The sequence below is a fragment of the Cyprinodon variegatus genome, unplaced genomic scaffold, assembly GCF_000732505.1.
Source record: "Cyprinodon variegatus isolate N-32 unplaced genomic scaffold, C_variegatus-1.0 Scaffold17, whole genome shotgun sequence".
In the NCBI taxonomy this organism is placed as follows: domain Eukaryota; kingdom Metazoa; phylum Chordata; class Actinopteri; order Cyprinodontiformes; family Cyprinodontidae; genus Cyprinodon; species Cyprinodon variegatus.
Window position 1 is genome coordinate 1964337 of NW_015150470.1, and position 19360 is coordinate 1983696.

The 19360-nt window shown below is 38.7% G+C and overlaps 1 protein-coding gene across 3 annotated transcripts in view; it reads left to right on the plus strand.

Annotated features, from left to right (window-relative positions):
• LOC107092612 (rho GTPase-activating protein 12-like) overlaps positions 1 to 19360 on the plus strand; it is a 113923-nt gene that overhangs the window by 86178 nt on the left and 8385 nt on the right. Inside the window, exons 6-13 of one of the 3 annotated variants that reach the window (XM_015387189.1) lie at positions 165 to 287; positions 868 to 942; positions 3754 to 3815; positions 4123 to 4204; positions 6580 to 6681; positions 9442 to 9540; positions 10229 to 10331; positions 10598 to 10811. In XM_015387189.1, the coding sequence (XP_015242675.1) occupies positions 165 to 287; positions 868 to 942; positions 3754 to 3815; positions 4123 to 4204; positions 6580 to 6681; positions 9442 to 9540; positions 10229 to 10331; positions 10598 to 10749 (798 nt within the window). In that variant the 3' untranslated portion in view covers positions 10750 to 10811. Of the gene's footprint in view, positions 1 to 164; positions 288 to 867; positions 943 to 3753; positions 3816 to 4122; positions 4205 to 6579; positions 6682 to 9441; positions 9541 to 10228; positions 10332 to 10597; positions 10812 to 19360 lie in introns of those variants that run through there. The other 2 variants (XM_015387206.1, XM_015387197.1) reach the window with 2 other exon arrangements.

The window sequence follows — 19360 nt, forward strand, 5'->3', positions numbered from 1 at the left end:
AGCTTAAATATTCAGGGATTGATCCCTGTGGATATATTTTTTAGTTAGTTTAGTTAGTTGTATAGTCTCTGTGAGCAGCATATTGAGCATTCTGTTCAAACGTCCTCGCCTCGGTTTTATCTTTTAATTCATTTTTTCTGTTTTTTTTTTTTCCCCTTTTGCAGTACCTCTCGCCACCTCAACCGAGCGACGGACCAAAAAGTCGCAGTTTGGACAGGAAGAACGCGGAGCCCATCGTCCTGACAAAGTGGAGACACAGCGCCTACGTCCAGGAGCCGAGTGAAAAGGTCTGCGCTTGCAAAGTTTTAACCGAAAAAATGCTGCGTAGAATAAAATGCAGCTGTAACTTAATGATGCTTAAGCCCATGATCTTAGCTGTAGACTTGTTCCTTTGCAGCGGCTCTTTAAAAGCAGGCGGGTCCGCTCAGGTTCTCTCCGCCAGCACCCATACAAACATCAAGTCAGTAGTCCTGTTTTCCCACAGGAAAACAAAGCTCTGTCTAAACACACAATCAGCTTGCATGAAGATGATCCCACAACTAAAGTGATGATTTGACCTCTTCTACTGTGATAAACACTCAATTTAGCTACTTTGATAAAGACACCTTGAGATTTTATCTTTGGATTGGGATAAAATAACAATTGGGAACGTTGTAAGTTTTCTCTGAATGCGACTTTGGCATGACCATCTTTATTGATAATTTTACTTCACACGCTTTAATGTTTTATAATCTAACTCCTAATTACCATCTTTTCAGTCGCCTCCGTCTACTTAAACTCACATTATCTTCTCATTAACCAGCTCTTGTCTAAACTATGTGAAACTGCTTGTCTGTGTTTTGTTTTCTACCCATGTTTGTTTACTAGGAAGCTCCTCAGACTCCCAAGTCTCCCCCTCCTGACTATGACTTGAGCCCAACGTCACCCAAGTCTCCCGGCTCTGTCAGTACTCGCCACTAACCTCATGGGCTGCAGTGCTGCTTTAAGGGGCCTTAGCGGTGAAATGTGTTTCGGCTTTTTGCAAGGTTCCTACACAGGGATGAAGTTCCTGGAAACATCTGGGAAGATTAAAACAATCTTGATCATTAGGGCTTAAAGACACAGAGCAGACATGCTAAACTGGACAGCCTGTGTAGGAACTGTTTGACCTTAATTTTATTTATATTGCATGATGGGATGATGACTAAAAAATCTGAACGGTGTTGGTTAAACAAGCTTTATCCTATTTTATTGGGATTTTGTGTGATAGACCATTGCAAAGTAGCAAACACTTGTGAAGATAAAGAAAACAGAAAACCTTAGAATAAAACTCAAAAATAGTGACGTAAAGTCAGGGGATCTGTCGCCAGGAAAACGACTGGTTACACATCCTAAACCTGAACCCTCCATACAAGCAGTGAAATATAGTGGTGGCAGCATTATGCTGTGGGCTTGCCACTCTTTAACAGGGATTTTGGCCAGAGTTGGTGGCAAGGATGGATGGATTAGGGCTGGAGATAATTCAATAACATTATATATCGACTGATATATGTGTGGCACGGGGGAAAAAAAATAAAAATGGGTCGATAAAATTTCGACATATAGAAATGCAGTTTTCATTCCTTTTTCATTTCTAGCCTATAATTTAGGTTTATGTTACAGTCACCCCTTCCTCCCTATCAATCACCTGAAGGCCCCTTGTTTGTTTTTCTTTCTTTTTTCTGTTTTAATGAGAACATTGGGCTTTATGCTGCCCTGCAAGGCTTTAAACCTGGGTTTGAATGGAGACAAAGCCATTCTAAAGCACATATCAAGGAGCTCATTCTGAGCCTGGATCCATATTTATTTTTGATTCTGTTCATGGTGGAGAGCCAAACATACTCAAAATGTGCAGGCTCATATTTAAGCATGTGTCTTAAAGTAGCAGCAGCAGCAACCCAGACTGACAGCAGCTCATGGCTAATTTGTAACACGTGTAGCCTGATGCCGGGTGGTCTGGAGGGCTTTACCGTACAAACAGGAGAAGCGGTGCAAGTGAAATTAGACTCTGTCGTTAGACAACATGTAGTAATTTATAAATGTTTTTAATCAGGTTGGGTCCGGATTAGCCAGCAGGTGGGTCTGCTAATCCATGACCTCTGCTCTATAACCACAACACAGATCATGCAAAGATATCACAACAAGCAGAGGCGGAGGAATTTGCCCCGAAGAAGGGTTTTTGTATTTCGTCATTTTGGCAATATTTCAGTTATAGCAAGTCAGAAAAAGAAAAAAAAAAACACAGTGATTTGTAAAATAAGCAGGGAACCAGTAAAAACAAAGTCTGGTACCACAACCAACTTGTTTTATCATCTAAGCCGCTCGCACCCAATGGAGCAGGAGCTGTGTCGGCTCCGGCGCGGTTCCACGTCGTCGAAGGAATCCTTTCGAATTTCTGCCAAAACAAAGCAGGAAAAGCAAGCTAAACTAGGATTCCTGCTTTGTGATAAATACACCAGTGACCAAGCAGCATAAGGACATCACTCATGCTGTAACATGCTTCATAGTGATGCATATGCTGCCATTGTCTGCAGTTGAGAAACCTGGCTTCAAACAGCTGCTCGCCACTCTTGATCCGCTATACGAAGTTCTGTGCTGCAAGTTTTACTCTAGCTCAGCGCTCCCTAATTTGTACAATGAGTGCAGGAAATGATTGCACAATAAGCTGCAATCTGTGTCTCACTACACCACAACATCGGACCTATGATCAAGTCGCACATCCGAGCCCTACCATAGACTGAAATGAACCTGAGAAGATCTGAGAGATAAGCATTTTTTTCATCTTTTTTTTTCTATATTGTCCAGGCCTAGGATGGATCTATAAACATGAAAGTCCTTGGACAAAAAAAAAAACTAAAACTGTCCAAACCTGAGACTGGGACAGTGGTTTGACTTCCAGCAGGATGACTTACAGCCAGACTTACAGCCAGAGCTGCAAAACATGGTTTAGATCAGTGGTTGCTCAGGCTGGTCTTTTTTTTTTTTAGGCCCCCTTGTCATGCATGTCTTAGATGTTTCTTTGCTCCAGCTGGTTCAAGCGATTGCATTACCTCCTCATCTGGCCATCAGGTGCTACCAAAGCCCTTTAAGCACCCATTCATACATGTCAGAGAAATACCTAAAATATTCCAAGGATCAGTGAGATTTAGATCAAAGCAATTTCATTTCGGAGGGGATTTTCTAAACCTAAATCCTACTGAGAATCCACCACAGCACTCGAAAACTGCCATTCATTCTTTGACTATGCTATGTGATCGAGCTTGGGCTGTTATTCGTTTTTTTAGATAGAGACCAGCTGCTAAAGAGTTGCAGCTGTAATTGCAGTGAAAGAAGTTCAATAAGGAATCGGCTCATATTTTTACTTTCAAAAATAAAATATATTTTTTCCATAATTAGGCATTGATTTGTGTCTGTCACACAAATTCTCTGTAAAATACATGCAGGTTGTGAAATCACTAAAACGTCATGGTTCAAATACTTTAGCAAAGCCATTTATGCTGATTCATGTTAATCAAATATATATGAACCTATTGAAGTAGTTCCTGGACTAATCTGAGTGCTGGTGTTGCTCTGGTGGCTGGGTGCTTACTGGTTTGTTTGTTGTTTGTAAAGGTTTTTTTCTGCCTCCTTCCATGTGTCAATCAGGTCTGATGCTGAGTGATGTGCTTGTAAAAAAAAAAAAAAAGGTTAAATTGTTCTCTGACCGTTTGCGCCGCGGCTCCTTGTCTTTTGCAGTCGTCTGAAAAGTGCGGTGTTCTCAATGTGACGAAGATTACAGAGAATGGGAAGAGAGTTCGGTGAGTAGCACTGCCTTTAAGCACAAACCACGGGAATCTGTTTGGCCTTTAGGCTTTGATCTCAAATAGATCCTGAATGGAAATCATTTTCCAAATGATCAGATGATCTTACAGGATTATAGTTTCCTTTTTACTTTATGCTGCAACTCACAATTATCTGCAGCATTCAAGTTTTGAGAATTGTGCTAATGCTTTTTTTCAATAAAGTTTTTTAATATTTCGACTGTAATTCTTTCGCATCTTTGTCGTCTGGGAGATTTAATTCTGCACTGTGAACCTGACGTATAGTTTTGTGCACATTTTGCAGGAAAAACTGGACTTCCTCATGGACAGTCCTGGACGGTTCAACACTGCTGTTTGCCAAAGGGCAAGGAGGAGGGTCAAGCTGGGTATGTGTTTTTATTTGTTCTTAGATTTCAACATTATTAGGACATTATGGGGGCTTTTAGTGTTCAGTTCAACATGGTTAATTCATTCATTGAGGAACCTTTAAAAAACTGGTCTTGTGGAGGAAAAAAACACCTGTATGAGCAGGAATAAAAAGTCTGGGAGATACTGGGTTTTAGCTAATCGCTATTTTCTCCGTTCAACAGTTTTATCATTTTTTTTCTATTAATTCAAAAAAGGAAAGAGGAAGAATTAATTGTTTGACAGCTTCAAAAGTGCTCAAAAGATTCATTTTGAAAGACATTATTGCAAAGTTTCTGAATCTTTGCAGACCACACGCTTCCTTCTTTTATGTCTGTGTTCTTTTTATTTGCAGCCTTTTGTAAATCAACCTTTGACTAGAAAACCTCTCTACAGAACAACCGTTATGTTATTATGTAACATGTTGCCCTTGATTAAATAAGCCTACTTTTTAGGCCTTATAAATCATCAAGTTGGAGCTAAGTTGCTTAACCAATCAGAGTAGAAATAAAACCAGTGCTTTTACCTTCAGAACAGTTAAAAGAAAGAAAGGTTGCTTTAAAGGAAAATCGAAAGAAAAAAAGAGACTTTTGCACTTTAGTATGACTTAAATTAATTGTTCTTATAAAGAGGGCTCTAATTTCAGATCCCCTCCTACCTGTTGTTTGCATGTTGTCCGTTTCTATCCATGGTTTTTCCTTGGTAACTTGGGTACTCTACCTTCAGGCTTTTAGACAGGAATATTTCATAGGGTGTACCCCTTGGTGTATCACATCTTTAGGCTTTGCGTTCGAGGGCATCCTCCTCTAGAAAATCATAATTTTGGTGTAAGGCACCTAATTTTTAGACTTTATTCTAACACTATTTTTGTCCTGATAATAGAAAGTATACTGCATGTGCTTGACTAGAGGGGAAATTTCATAAGGACAACATGAGATCATTTTCAGACACAGTATCATGTTTCATGGGTTAATTCAAACAAGAATGTGTAATGCTACGTTCACACTGCGATTTGAGCAGCAAAAAGCCTCTGCTGCTTCATTTTTTAAGCTTGTACACATGAAGATCAGATGCGCTTGTGTAGAGATGCGTCTGATGCTCCTGCTGTGTTCAATGCCAGAGAGCGGCTTTGCTACATTCGCTGTGATAAATGTGTAAAAAGTAGTTTTAATATATTTTTAAGCGAGAAAGTCCGCATCTAAACATTGTCTATGCAGTCAGTTCATCGAGATTACGGTCCTGCCTTAAAATATTATTTCGCTCTAGGAGCTGCACAGACAAGCACATACTAACGGTGCGCTGTCACTGGGAATTCCCAGCAACAGCTGCCTCAAACCATTTCACCTCATGGGGATTTTCTCCTACTGTTCGTGGAGTTTGTATATGGCACAAACTGCAATTACCAGAATAATAAAAGTTAACATATTTTGCCTGCAGGTTTCAACATTGTAATTTAATTTAGGCGTTAATAAACTGTTTCAGGCAATTGGAATCATATGAATCTGCATCAGCAGTGTTGTGTCTGTCTCCCTGCCAGCTCCCAGATCAGCTTCTCTGATTAGTTGATGTGTCGCATCTAGCAGCAGAAATGCAGCTTGTGAAATTTTGAAAATGTAAGTTTCCAGGGGAAAATTGGGGCATACAAAAGCTGTACAACTCAAAAACAAGGTGTAGAATTTGTAATTTTTTAGTAAACGGCATAAAATGTACGCCCGTACACATTGCTGGCTAAAAGCCTGTCTACCTTCCTTCCACAGTTCAAAAACCAAATTGTTGAGTTGGTTGCTCTAAATTGTCCTTACCTTTGAGTGCACACATGCATGATTATTCATCATATGTCACCGTGATGGACTGCGGATCTGTCCCAGATCCGTCTCTCATCTTATGTTTGCTGCTGATAGACTCCAATCCCACACCTCAGGTTTTAACAAAATCTGGAATGCTTAGCTGAATGTGTGAAACCTTTTCAACATCAAGCAGCAATCAACTCAGAGTTTTGTTCAAATAAACATGAACAGTTTAAATGCTGTTATTTTTACTGTTCTTATTATCAAAACAAAACCACAGTTTTCCAAAAAGCATCAATCAATCAGAAGCCTGTGATTGAAGTACATCTTTATAATGACGTGTTTACTGGGGGCCATGTTTGGAGGCCCGCTTCCTGCTGGGCCTGTATTCAAATAATTGTTTTGTTGTTTCTCGGTTGTGAAAAACTAATTCTGACAGCAAGAACATTGACTCAGAGCTTTAAATATGCAAATTATGCAGAACATCTTTTCTTCTCCTTTACACACACGGTAGCATTGTGAGAAATCCAGCTGTTCAAAAGTGTATCTTTTATCTTTTTCTTCTGCAGTTTGGAGGCAGTCAGTCCAAACCAGAGTTCACTGTGGATCTCAAGGGGGGTTCGGTGGACTGGGCCCCAAAGGAAAAATCCAGCAAGAAGAATGTTCTCGAGGTAGGAAACCAAAATGATTCTTTCTGTGTTAAAAGTCTGTTTTTGAAAGAAAAAAGCAGTGAAACTACAGATGCATGAAGTCATTCTAGATTAAACCAAAAGAAAGAATCTGTATGTGGAACGAGAGCATGTGAGTGAAGCGAGCGGTGGAGCGGAGCGGAAGAAATATTCGCTCTGATGCGCTCACAATGTCAATTAAAAATGTTGGATTATGAAAATTTGTAAAATAGCATTTATTTGATTTAAGTGTGATAAAAAGTAGGATAAAATGTCATAAAAACTATACTAAGTATACTATTAAGTATACTATACTATACTTAATACAGAGTGGGTTTACACAAAGTGATCGTTGTGCTAAGGGTCTGTTTTTGAAAATGGATCGCATACATGCCATATACGCTATTATCTCATTAGCAATGGGATGCAAAGTCACCTTTTTTAATGCAGTCTAGTAAAATAAATTAATAATTAAATAGGAAAAGTGGGGCAACATGAATGGAGCGAGGTGTTACGTTCACAGCTTGGAAACAGTGCGGTAATTTAAATAAGACAATACACATGTATCGGTCCCATCATTAAATCGAACGCCGTGTGTCCCAGGGCCCTGGCATCATTACATGAAGGAAAAATGTCAGAAAATACCTTCTCCTAAAATTTGAGTGAACGTGGAGCGGATTTTGAGCGGAGCGTCCTGGGAAAGCTTTGAGCGGCGGAGCGAATGAGCGAACATCCTCCTGACCGGGGAGCGGGAATTGTGCGGCGCTCCGTTCAAATGCTCTGCTGTGGAATAATTAAGAACAACCCATGACTGAAGAGCTTGTAGAACTGCCTCTTCTGGACCCTCTAAGTAGGGATTTTGTTGTGTCTCTTTTGGACCATTTCAACTCCTTGATTCTTTTTTAACAGCCTTTCTGTGGTAGACATGCTGCGGTTACTGGGTTCATTGTCCTGTTGTTGATTCTTTATGGGCCATTCGAGGCCAATGACCCTCACACTGATTTTGAGAATGTTTTGGTGTACAGAGGAGCTCAGGGTCTTTGCAGTGACTCAAAGTTACTCTAATCTGCAGAAGTAAAGGAAACAGCTTTAACCTTCTACCTCTGTGCTATTTGGTATAAGGTCTTAATGCTGATATGCATAAAAATGGCTCTCTGCATTGCAGTTCAATATCTCTGCTTTAAGCTTTCTAAGGAAAATAGTCTAAAAAGGCACTCTCACTTTCCTTATAATTTTTTTTAGCATTGCTGTCACTCTCTGACCTTGAGTTGAATCTGCACACCTAATAAGACTGTAATGACCTAAATGTTTTCCAGCTGTAAACTGAATTTGCCTTCTGTTCAGGGACAGACTTGAATATTTTGAACACTATTCTATAAATCCCTTTCTAAAGCATTGAGGTAGTTTCTCCTTGAAATATTATTAAGCAGGCCCTGCCTGCTTGGCTTTATATCCTAACAGATACTTAGTTTTCCAAACACGACACTGTTTTATTTTAATGTTGGTCCAGAAATCCAACTTTTCTTAACTTTTTTAAAAATTTGCATGATATTACTCTAAGAATTAAACAATTATATCTTTTATACCAACATCAATAACAGTTTGCTTAATTGTGTGAAAGAAAAACGTTGATGTTGTGATCTTTAAAAAAAGAAAATAAACTGATTCCCTTCTTTACATATTGCTGCTATAAAGATATTGAAATATCATAATTGATATTGATATCATAAAAATTAGTTGTTGTTTTTTTTTCGGTAATGCTGTTCCAAAAGGGAAACTCTTATAGATTTAATTTACAAAGTGAAATGTTTTAAGTGTTTATTTCTGATTATTTTCATTAATATGAAATTCACTTAAAGAGTAATGTAAAGTATAAGCCGATAGCATTAAAAAATAATGATTTTTGACACAAAAATGTTATGTTTGATTTGCACAATCACTGAAAAAACTGCTAATAAACCAACAGTCAGTAATGGATGCCTCCTCATGGAAACAAGCCATTACTGAAGAAGCTGGCTGTCATTGTGATGTATATTAAAGCATATCAATGGAAAGTTAAGTGGAAGGAAAACAAAATGTGGTAGGAAAAGGTGTCCACACATACAGTGCTTCTTCTGTCACATTCCTATCATTAAATTCCTCCTGAAAGCATCTAATTAGACTCGCTGCTCCAAAGTCCTGATTGCAGATGAGAACTAATGATGTTTTTCATTTGGAAATTGATTTTGCTGAACTCTACAGCAGGATTTTCCACACTGCTGAAAGCATCAATATCAGAACCGAGAATACGAATAATACAAAGACCAGAGCTTCAGGCCTATCAACTCCATGTTAATCCCAATAGATGCAGTTATTTATGCAAACAGCTATATCGTTTTTAGGAGTTTTATGTTGTATGCTAATATTCAGACATTAATATGTGTTTTTTTCTAATAGTTTAGGCAAAAATTATCAAAATTATCAGTAATAAAAACTGAAAATATAAGAGATTTTATTAATTAAATAGATGAATTGTATAAATATTTCCATTATTTTCTTGTCCATTGAGATTCATCTTAGGAAGGAGCAGCTCGAAATATAACAAACTTTTCCTGTTTTACTGTTTCAAAAGAAAATTTTTTTTTTTCCCAGAAAAAGTAGAGATTATTTTTTTTTTTAAGCTGAACAGAAATATTCTCATGTTAGATTTTTTTTTAAGTTGGCTTAAAATGTATAACAACATTTTTTTAATGTTTCTTTTTTTACCCTTTCTTCCGCCCGCAGCTGAAGATCCGCCATGGCACGGAGCTGCTCCTGTGGTCTGAAACTGACAGCGTGGTGAATGAGTGGCTAAAGGCTCTGCAGGACTCCATCAGTGCATATGTGAGGACCGAGTCTTTACCCTCCCCCCACCCCAACTAAAGTACTTGTTCCCATGGAGTAACTACAGTAACTACATTTACACTGGCATAGGCAATAAAAATAAATGGCAGATCGGACCAAGAATGTGTCCTCTAAACATGCCAGATGGATTAATGTGATCAGTTTCAGCAGGATGGGAATTAAATGGTTGTTGAGAATCTGATCAGCATAAATGTTGAAGCTTGACAGGATCAAGTTATTCTGAATGAGGCAAACTAACCTCTAAGCCCAATGTCAACATGACACATTTACACTTTTTGTAGCTAGATTCCATCAAAAATATTCCAATAGGCATCTTTAAATTACACATTTTTCATCTGATCATCTGTTTTATTCTGTTTACCTACAGCAATATCCATTCATTATCTGTTCTTATTATCAAAACATTCCAATCCCAATTTCAGTCCAGATTTTGTCCATGTCAACAATGTTACTCTCAGTTTCCTGCTGTGAACTGAACTTGATAACATCAGAGAACGTAAGCCTTAAAAACTTACATTAAGGTCGGAAACCCTTCGTTTACAACATTTGACTGATGTGAAATTAGCTTAAACTTGCCGATTTCCCCTTCAGAGAGACCATAGAACAAACAGAGGAACCTTTACAACCTGCCTTATCTCATTTCCTCCTTTCTGCTTGTATGTTTTAGGCCTGTGAGTCCGATGAGGCCATTGAGGAGGACATGCCCGAGTCACCTGGTGCAGAGAAGCAGGACAAGGAGAAAGACCAAAGGCTCTCCAAGAAAGACAAAGGTTAGAGCACCAATGCAGGAAAAGTGTGGCATAAAAAGTCTAAAACATTTGAGCATGATTCCTCTGACACGGTTTGGACCGTAAACAAGCTTTAAAGGATCAGAAACGAAAGCACAAAGTCCAGCAGCACCTCATGGACTCATTTAGCCAGACGCATGCTTTATAAAACAGCTGCTTATCAGTGTCCGTTCGACAGAAACACTCAGCCATGGCGACTAATGTGCTGCGGCGGGCGGTGACTACCTTTTCACATTTCTCCTCCTCAGCCATGAAGCCCTCGGCTAGCGTGGAGGCTACAGACAACAAGAAGACTCGGCACAAGCTGAAGAAGTTCCTGGCCCGCCGACCCACCCTGCAGAACGTCAGAGACAAAGGATACATCCAAGGTTTCACACTTCATTCTCTCTCTGCGCTGTAAACCCTGTGTTTATGTTGTTTTTTTATCATTAGATGATAAAATCTGTATCCGGGTTTTGTTCTGACTTTTGTTTTGGTGTTAAATTTTGGCTTTCCTATGTTTATCACCTCATGAGGCTTTGTTATTGAGTTTGCTATAAACTGTCATCAATGAAAACAATTTAGACCAGGGGTAACCAATTAAAAATCAGTGGGGTCCGAATTAAGAAAATCAACAACCAGTAAAGGTCTGGAGACATTTTTTATTATAATCTGTTACTTTAAACAGAATTTAACACTAACTTAAAATGAGGTTTTTATGCATCAACCTGGATCCATATTTATTTTCATTCTGTTCATGGTGGAGAATCGTTCTTCACAGCAGCAGGTTGAGCCAAATATCCTCTAAATGTTCAGGCTGCGCTCCGGTCCGGCGGGTCTAGATCCGATATTGCAATCGCACCAAACAGAGAAAGAACGGCGAGAAGATCCGGTCAAATTAAAATATAGTAACAACAGATCGATAATAATTACAAATTAAAGCATAATTCTCTTATATTTTCCAAAAAACAAACACCGTTTATTTAAAAGNAACAGATGGATAATAATTATAAATTAGAGCATAATTCTCTTATATTTTTCAAAAAACTAACACCGTTTATTTAAAAGATTGGATGCAAACTATTGGTACTTCAACAGACCAGGAAGCAGATTTATCATCTCTATCAGAAACCGCACATATGCTGGATGCTGATGGGGAGTTTTTTTTATATGTCATATTAAATTAAGTGTTCATTTCTGCATGTTTTGTTCCTACAAATTTGATGATAATATCGCACATGCTCTCCTCAAGAACGGAGGATAAGTCGGAACGCAGCAGTGGAACAGTGGAGGCTGTAGGCGTTGCTTTGGTCAGGGGGTCTGGAGCGCTGCTGGGCGGAGCAATGACGGAGGATGTGGGATTGCACGGTAAAAGGAGAGGCGGCGTAGTCCACTAATCCGTGACCTCTGCATTAAACCGAAGCCAAGAGTAACGATTGTTTTTGAAATGTAAGGAATAGAAAGTACAGATACTTGTGTGAAAATGTAATGAGTAAAAGTCAGAAGTAGGAAGAAAATTAAGTAATGGGGTAAAGAATAGATACCTACAAATTTACTTAAGTACAGTAAAGAAGTATTTGTTACTTGACACCTCTGTCTAAAGCGCATATCAAGGAGCTCATTTTGAGCCTGGATCCATATTTATTTTTGATTCTGTTCATGGTGGAGAATCCTGCTTCACAGCAGCAGGTTGAGCCAAACATTCTCTAAATGTGCAGAGTCATCTTTGAGCACCATTTCACTTTTCTGTCATCAGTTCACCGCAGTTCTTCCAGCAGTCCACACTTTCTCTGCTCTCTTTTTCTCATCATCTTCTCCTTCTTTCCCATTGCCTGACTTGCTACAGGTTTGCCTGCTGTGTCTAAAAGTAGCAGCAGCAGCAACCCAGACTGACAGCAGCTCATTGGCTAATTTGTATCACGTGTAGCCTGGTGCCGGACGCTCTGGAGGGCTTTACCGTATTAACAGGAGAAGCGGTGCAAGTGAAGTTAGACACTGCCGTTGGACAACATGTGATAATTTATAAATGTTTTAAATCAGGTTGGGTTAGCCAGCAGTTTGGTCCGGATCCGGGCCGCAGTCCGCTAATCCGTGACCTCTGGTTGAGACTGCTGAGACAGATTTAGAAATGCATCCAGCTCTGGTCACCAAGGGTATTTATCTCCATATCATTTTGAGGCTTCTAATTTATGTTTTTGTAAAGTTTATTATAATTTTTTTGTTTGAAACAACAAAAAACTGATTATTCAAAAGTAAAATATTTGGTGCACATTTTCTTGTNCGCTTGTGTAGAGATGCGTCTGATGCTCATGTGTTCAATGCCAGAGAGCGGCTTTGCTACATTCGCTGTGATAAATGTGTAAAAAGTAGTTTTAATATATTTTTAAGCGAGAAAGTCCGCATCTAAACATTGTCTATGCAGTCAGTTCATCAAGATTACGGTCCTGCCTTAAAATATTATTTCGCTCTAGGAGCCACACAGACCACCACATACTACCGGTGCGCTGTCACTGGGAATTCCCAGCAACAGCTGCCTCAAACCATTTCACCTCATGGGGATTTTCTCCTACTGTTCATGGAGTTTGTATATGGCACAAACTGCAATTACCAGAATAATAAAAGTTAACATATTTTGCCTGCAGGTTTCAACATTGTAATTTAATTTAGGCGTTAATAAACTGTTTCAGGCAATTGGAATCATATGAATCTGCATCAGCAGTGTTGTGTCTGTCTCCCTGCCAGCTCCCAGATCAGCTTCTCTGATTAGTTGATGTGTCGCATCTAGCAGCAGAAATGCAGCTTGTGAAATTTTGAAAATGTAAGTTTCCAGGGGAAAATTGGGGCATACAAAAGCTGTACAACTCAAAAACAAGGTGTAGAATTTGTAATTTTTTAGTAAACGGCATAAAATGTACGCCCGTACACATTGCTGGCTAAAAGCCTGTCTACCTTCCTTCCACAGTTCAAAAACCAAATTGTTGAGTTGGTTGCTCTAAATTGTCCTTACCTTTGAGTGCACACATGCATGATTATTCATCATATGTCACCGTGATGGACTGCGGATCTGTCCCAGATCCGTCTCTCATCTTATGTTTGCTGCTGATAGACTCCAATCCCACACCTCAGGTTTTAACAAAATCTGGAATGCTTAGCTGAATGTGTGAAACCTTTTCAACATCAAGCAGCAATCAACTCAGAGTTTTGTTCAAATAAACATGAACAGTTTAAATGCTGTTATTTTTACTGTTCTTATTATCAAAACAAAACCACAGTTTTCCAAAAAGCATCAATCAATCAGAAGCCTGTGATTGAAGTACATCTTTATAATGACGTGTTTACTGGGGGCCATGTTTGGAGGCCCGCTTCCTGCTGGGCCTGTATTCAAATAATTGTTTTGTTGTTTCTCGGTTGTGAAAAACTAATTCTGACAGCAAGAACATTGACTCAGAGCTTTAAATATGCAAATTATGCAGAACATCTTTTCTTCTCCTTTACACACACGGTAGCATTGTGAGAAATCCAGCTGTTCAAAAGTGTATCTTTTATCTTTTTCTTCTGCAGTTTGGAGGCAGTCAGTCCAAACCAGAGTTCACTGTGGATCTCAAGGGGGGTTCGGTGGACTGGGCCCCAAAGGAAAAATCCAGCAAGAAGAATGTTCTCGAGGTAGGAAACCAAAATGATTCTTTCTGTGTTAAAAGTCTGTTTTTGAAAGAAAAAAGCAGTGAAAGTACAGATGCATAAAGTCATTCTAGATTAAACCAAAAGAAAGAATCTGTATGTGGAACGAGAGCATGTGAGTGAAGCGAGCGGTGGAGCGGAGCGGAAGAAATATTCGCTCTGATGCGCTCACAATGTCAATTAAAAATGTTGGATTATGAAAATTTGTAAAATAGCATTTATTTGATTTAAGTGTGATAAAAAGTAGGATAAAATGTCATAAAAACTATACTAAGTATACTATTAAGTATACTATACTATACTTAATACAGAGTGGGTTTACACAAAGTGATCGTTGTGCTAAGGGTCTGTTTTTGAAAATGGATCGCATACATGCCATATACGCTATTATCTCATTAGCAATGGGATGCAAAGTCACCTTTTTTAATGCAGTCTAGTAAAATAAATTAATAATTAAATAGGAAAAGTGGGGCAACATGAATGGAGCGAGGTGTTACGTTCACAGCTTGGAAACAGTGCGGTAATTTAAATAAGACAATACACATGTATCGGTCCCATCATTGAATCAACGTGTGTCCCAGGGCCCTGGCATCATTACATGAAGGAAAAATGTCAGAAAATACCTTCTCCTAAAATTTGAGTGAACGTGGAGCGGATTTTGAGCGGAGCGTCCTGGGAAAGCTTTGAGCGGCGGAGCGAATGAGCGAACATCCTCCTGACCGGGGAGCGGGAATTGTGCGGCGCTCCGTTCACATGCTCTGCTGTGGAATAATTAAGAACAACCCATGACTGAAGAGCTTGTAGAACCGCCTCTTCTGGACCCTTTAAGTAGGGATTTTGTTGTGTCTCTTTTGGACCATTTCAACTCCTTGATTCTTTTTTAACAGCCTTTCTGTGGTAGACATGCTGCGGTTACTGGGTTCATTGTCCTGTTGTTGATTCTTTATGGGCCATTCGAGGCCAATGACCCTCACACTGATTTTGAGAATGTTTTGGTGTACAGAGGAGCTCAGGGTCTTTGCAGTGACTCAAAGTTACTCTAATCTGCAGAAGTAAAGGAAACAGCTTTAACCTTCTACCTCTGTGCTATTTGGTATAAGGTCTTAATGCTGATATGCATAAAAATGGCTCTCTGCATTGCAGTTCAATATCTCTGCTTTAAGCTTTCTAAGGAAAATAGTCTAAAAAGGCACTCTCACTTTCCTTATAATTTTTTTTAGCATTGCTGTCACTCTCTGACCTTGAGTTGAATCTGCACACCTAATAAGACTGTAATGACCTAAATGTTTTCCAGCTGTAAACTGAATTTGCCTTCTGTTCAGGGACAGACTTGAATATTTTGAACACTATTCTATAAATCCCTTTCTAAAGCATTGAGGTAGTTTCTCCTTGAAATATTATTAAGCAGGCCCTGCCTGCTTGGCTTTATATCCTAACAGATACTTAGTTTTCCAAACACGACACTGTTTTATTTTAATGTTGGTCCAGAAATCCAACTTTTCTTAACTTTTTTAAAAATTTGCATGATATTACTCTAAGAATTAAACAATTATATCTTTTATACCAACATCAATAACAGTTTGCTTAATTGTGTGAAAGAAAAACGTTGATGTTGTGATCTTTAAAAAAAGAAAATAAACTGATTCCCTTCTTTACATATTGCTGCTATAAAGATATTGAAATATCATAATTGATATTGATATCATAAAAATTAGTTGTTGTTTTTTTTTCGGTAATGCTGTTCCAAAAGGGAAACTCTTATAGATTTAATTTACAAAGTGAAATGTTTTAAGTGTTTATTTCTGATTATTTTCATTAATATGAAATTCACTTAAAGAGTAATGTAAAGTATAAGCCGATAGCATTAAAAAATAATGATTTTTGACACAAAAATGTTATGTTTGATTTGCACAATCACTGAAAAAACTGCTAATAAACCAACAGTCAGTAATGGATGCCTCCTCATGGAAACAAGCCATTACTGAAGAAGCTGGCTGTCATTGTGATGTATATTAAAGCATATCAATGGAAAGTTAAGTGGAAGGAAAACAAAATGTGGTAGGAAAAGGTGTCCACACATACAGTGCTTCTTCTGTCACATTCCTATCATTAAATTCCTCCTGAAAGCATCTAATTAGACTCGCTGCTCCAAAGTCCTGATTGCAGATGAGAACTAATGATGTTTTTCATTTGGAAATTGATTTTGCTGAACTCTACAGCAGGATTTTCCACACTGCTGAAAGCATCAATATCAGAACCGAGAATACGAATAATACAAAGACCAGAGCTTCAGGCCTATCAACTCCATGTTAATCCCAATAGATGCAGTTATTTATGCAAACAGCTATATCGTTTTTAGGAGTTTTATGTTGTATGCTAATATTCAGACATTAATATGTGTTTTTTTCTAATAGTTTAGGCAAAAATTATCAAAATTATCAGTAATAAAAACTGAAAATATAAGAGATTTTATTAATTAAATAGATGAATTGTATAAATATTTCCATTATTTTCTTGTCCATTGAGATTCATCTTAGGAAGGAGCAGCTCGAAATATAACAAACTTTTCCTGTTTTACTGTTTCAAAAGAAAATTTTTTTTTTTCCCAGAAAAAGTAGAGATTATTTTTTTTTTTAAGCTGAACAGAAATATTCTCATGTTAGATTTTTTTTTAAGTTGGCTTAAAATGTATAACAACATTTTTTTAATGTTTCTTTTTTTACCCTTTCTTCCGCCCGCAGCTGAAGATCCGCCATGGCACGGAGCTGCTCCTGTGGTCTGAAACTGACAGCGTGGTGAATGAGTGGCTAAAGGCTCTGCAGGACTCCATCAGTGCATATGTGAGGACCGAGTCTTTACCCTCCCCCCACCCCAACTAAAGTACTTGTTCCCATGGAGTAACTACAGTAACTACATTTACACTGGCATAGGCAATAAAAATAAATGGCAGATCGGACCAAGAATGTGTCCTCTAAACATGCCAGATGGATTAATGTGATCAGTTTCAGCAGGATGGGAATTAAATGGTTGTTGAGAATCTGATCAGCATAAATGTTGAAGCTTGACAGGATCAAGTTATTCTGAATGAGGCAAACTAACCTCTAAGCCCAATGTCAACATGACACATTTACACTTTTTGTAGCTAGATTCCATCAAAAATATTCCAATAGGCATCTTTAAATTACACATTTTTCATCTGATCATCTGTTTTATTCTGTTTACCTACAGCAATATCCATTCATTATCTGTTCTTATTATCAAAACATTCCAATCCCAATTTCAGTCCAGATTTTGTCCATGTCAACAATGTTACTCTCAGTTTCCTGCTGTGAACTGAACTTGATAACATCAGAGAACGTAAGCCTTAAAAACTTACATTAAGGTCGGAAACCCTTCGTTTACAACATTTGACTGATGTGAAATTAGCTTAAACTTGCCGATTTCCCCTTCAGAGAGACCATAGAACAAACAGAGGAACCTTTACAACCTGCCTTATCTCATTTCCTCCTTTCTGCTTGTATGTTTTAGGCCTGTGAGTCCGATGAGGCCATTGAGGAGGACATGCCCGAGTCACCTGGTGCAGAGAAGCAGGACAAGGAGAAAGACCAAAGGCTCTCCAAGAAAGACAAAGGTTAGAGCACCAATGCAGGAAAAGTGTGGCATAAAAAGTCTAAAACATTTGAGCATGATTCCTCTGACACGGTTTGGACCGTAAACAAGCTTTAAAGGATCAGAAACGAAAGCACAAAGTCCAGCAGCACCTCATGGACTCATTTAGCCAGACGCATGCTTTATAAAACAGCTGCTTATCAGTGTCCGTTCGACAGAAACACTCAGCCATGGCGACTAATGTGCTGCGGCGGGCGGTGACTACCTTTTCACATTTCTCCTCCTCAGCCATGAAGCCCTCGGCTAGCGTGGAGGCTACAGACAACAAGAAGACTCGGCACAAGCTGAAGAAGTTCCTGGCCCGCCGACCCACCCTGCAGAACGTCAGAGACAAAGGATACATCCAAGGTTTCACACTTCATTCTCTCTCTGCGCTGTAAACCCTGTGTTTATGTTGTTTTTTTATCATTAGATGATAAAATCTGTATCCGGGTTTTGTTCTGACTTTTGTTTTGGTGTTAAATTTTGGCTTTCCTATGTTTATCACCTCATGAGGCTTTGTTATTGAGTTTGCTATAAACTGTCATCAATGAAAACAATTTAGACCAGGGGTAACCAATTAAAAATCAGTGGGGTCCGAATTAAGAAAATCAACAACCAGTAAAGGTCTGGAGACATTTTTTATTATAATCTGTTACTTTAAACAGAATTTAACACTAACTTAAAATGAGGTTTTTATGCATCAACCTGGATCCATATTTATTTTCATTCTGTTCATGGTGGAGAATCGTTCTTCACAGCAGCAGGTTGAGCCAAATATCCTCTAAATGTTCAGGCTGCGCTCCGGTCCGGCGGGTCTAGATCCGATATTGCAATCGCACCAAACAGAGAAAGAACGGCGAGAAGATCCGGTCAAATTAAAATATAGTAACAACAGATCGATAATAATTACAAATTAAAGCATAATTCTCTTATATTTTCCAAAAAACAAACACCGTTTATTTAAAAGATTGGATGCAAACTATTGGTACTTCAACAGACCAGGAAGCAGATTTATCATCTCTATCAGAAACCACACATATGCTGGATGCTGATGGGGAGTTTTTTTTATATATCATATTAAATTAAGTGTTCATTTCTGCATGTTTTGCTCCTACGAATTTAATGATAAAATCGCGCATGCTCTCCTCAAGAATGGAGGATAAGTCGGAGCGCAGCAGTGGAACAGTGGAGGCTGTAGGCGTTGCTTTGGTCAGGGGGTCTGGAGCGCTGCGGGGCAGAGCAATGACGGAGGATGTGGGATTGCACGGTAAAAGGAGAGGCGGCGCGGTCCGCTAATCCGTGACCTCTGCATTAAACCGAAGCCAAGAGTAACGATTGTTTTTAAAATGTAAGGAATAGAAAGTACAGATACTTGTGTGAAAATGTAATGAGTAGAAGTCAGACGTAGGAAGAAAAATAAGTAATGGGGTAAAGTATAGATACCTAAAAATGTACTTAAGTACAGTAAAGAAGTATTTGTTACTTGACACCTCTGTCTAAAGCACATATCAAGGTGCTCATTATGAGCCTGGATCCATATTTATTTTTGATTCTGTTCATGGTGGAGAATCCTGCTTCACAGCAGCAGGTTGAGCCAAACATCCTCTAAATGTGCAGGGTCATCTTTGAGCACCATTTCTCTTTTCTTTCACATTTCACTGCATTTCTTCCAGCAGTCCCCATTTTCTCTGCTCTGTTTTTCC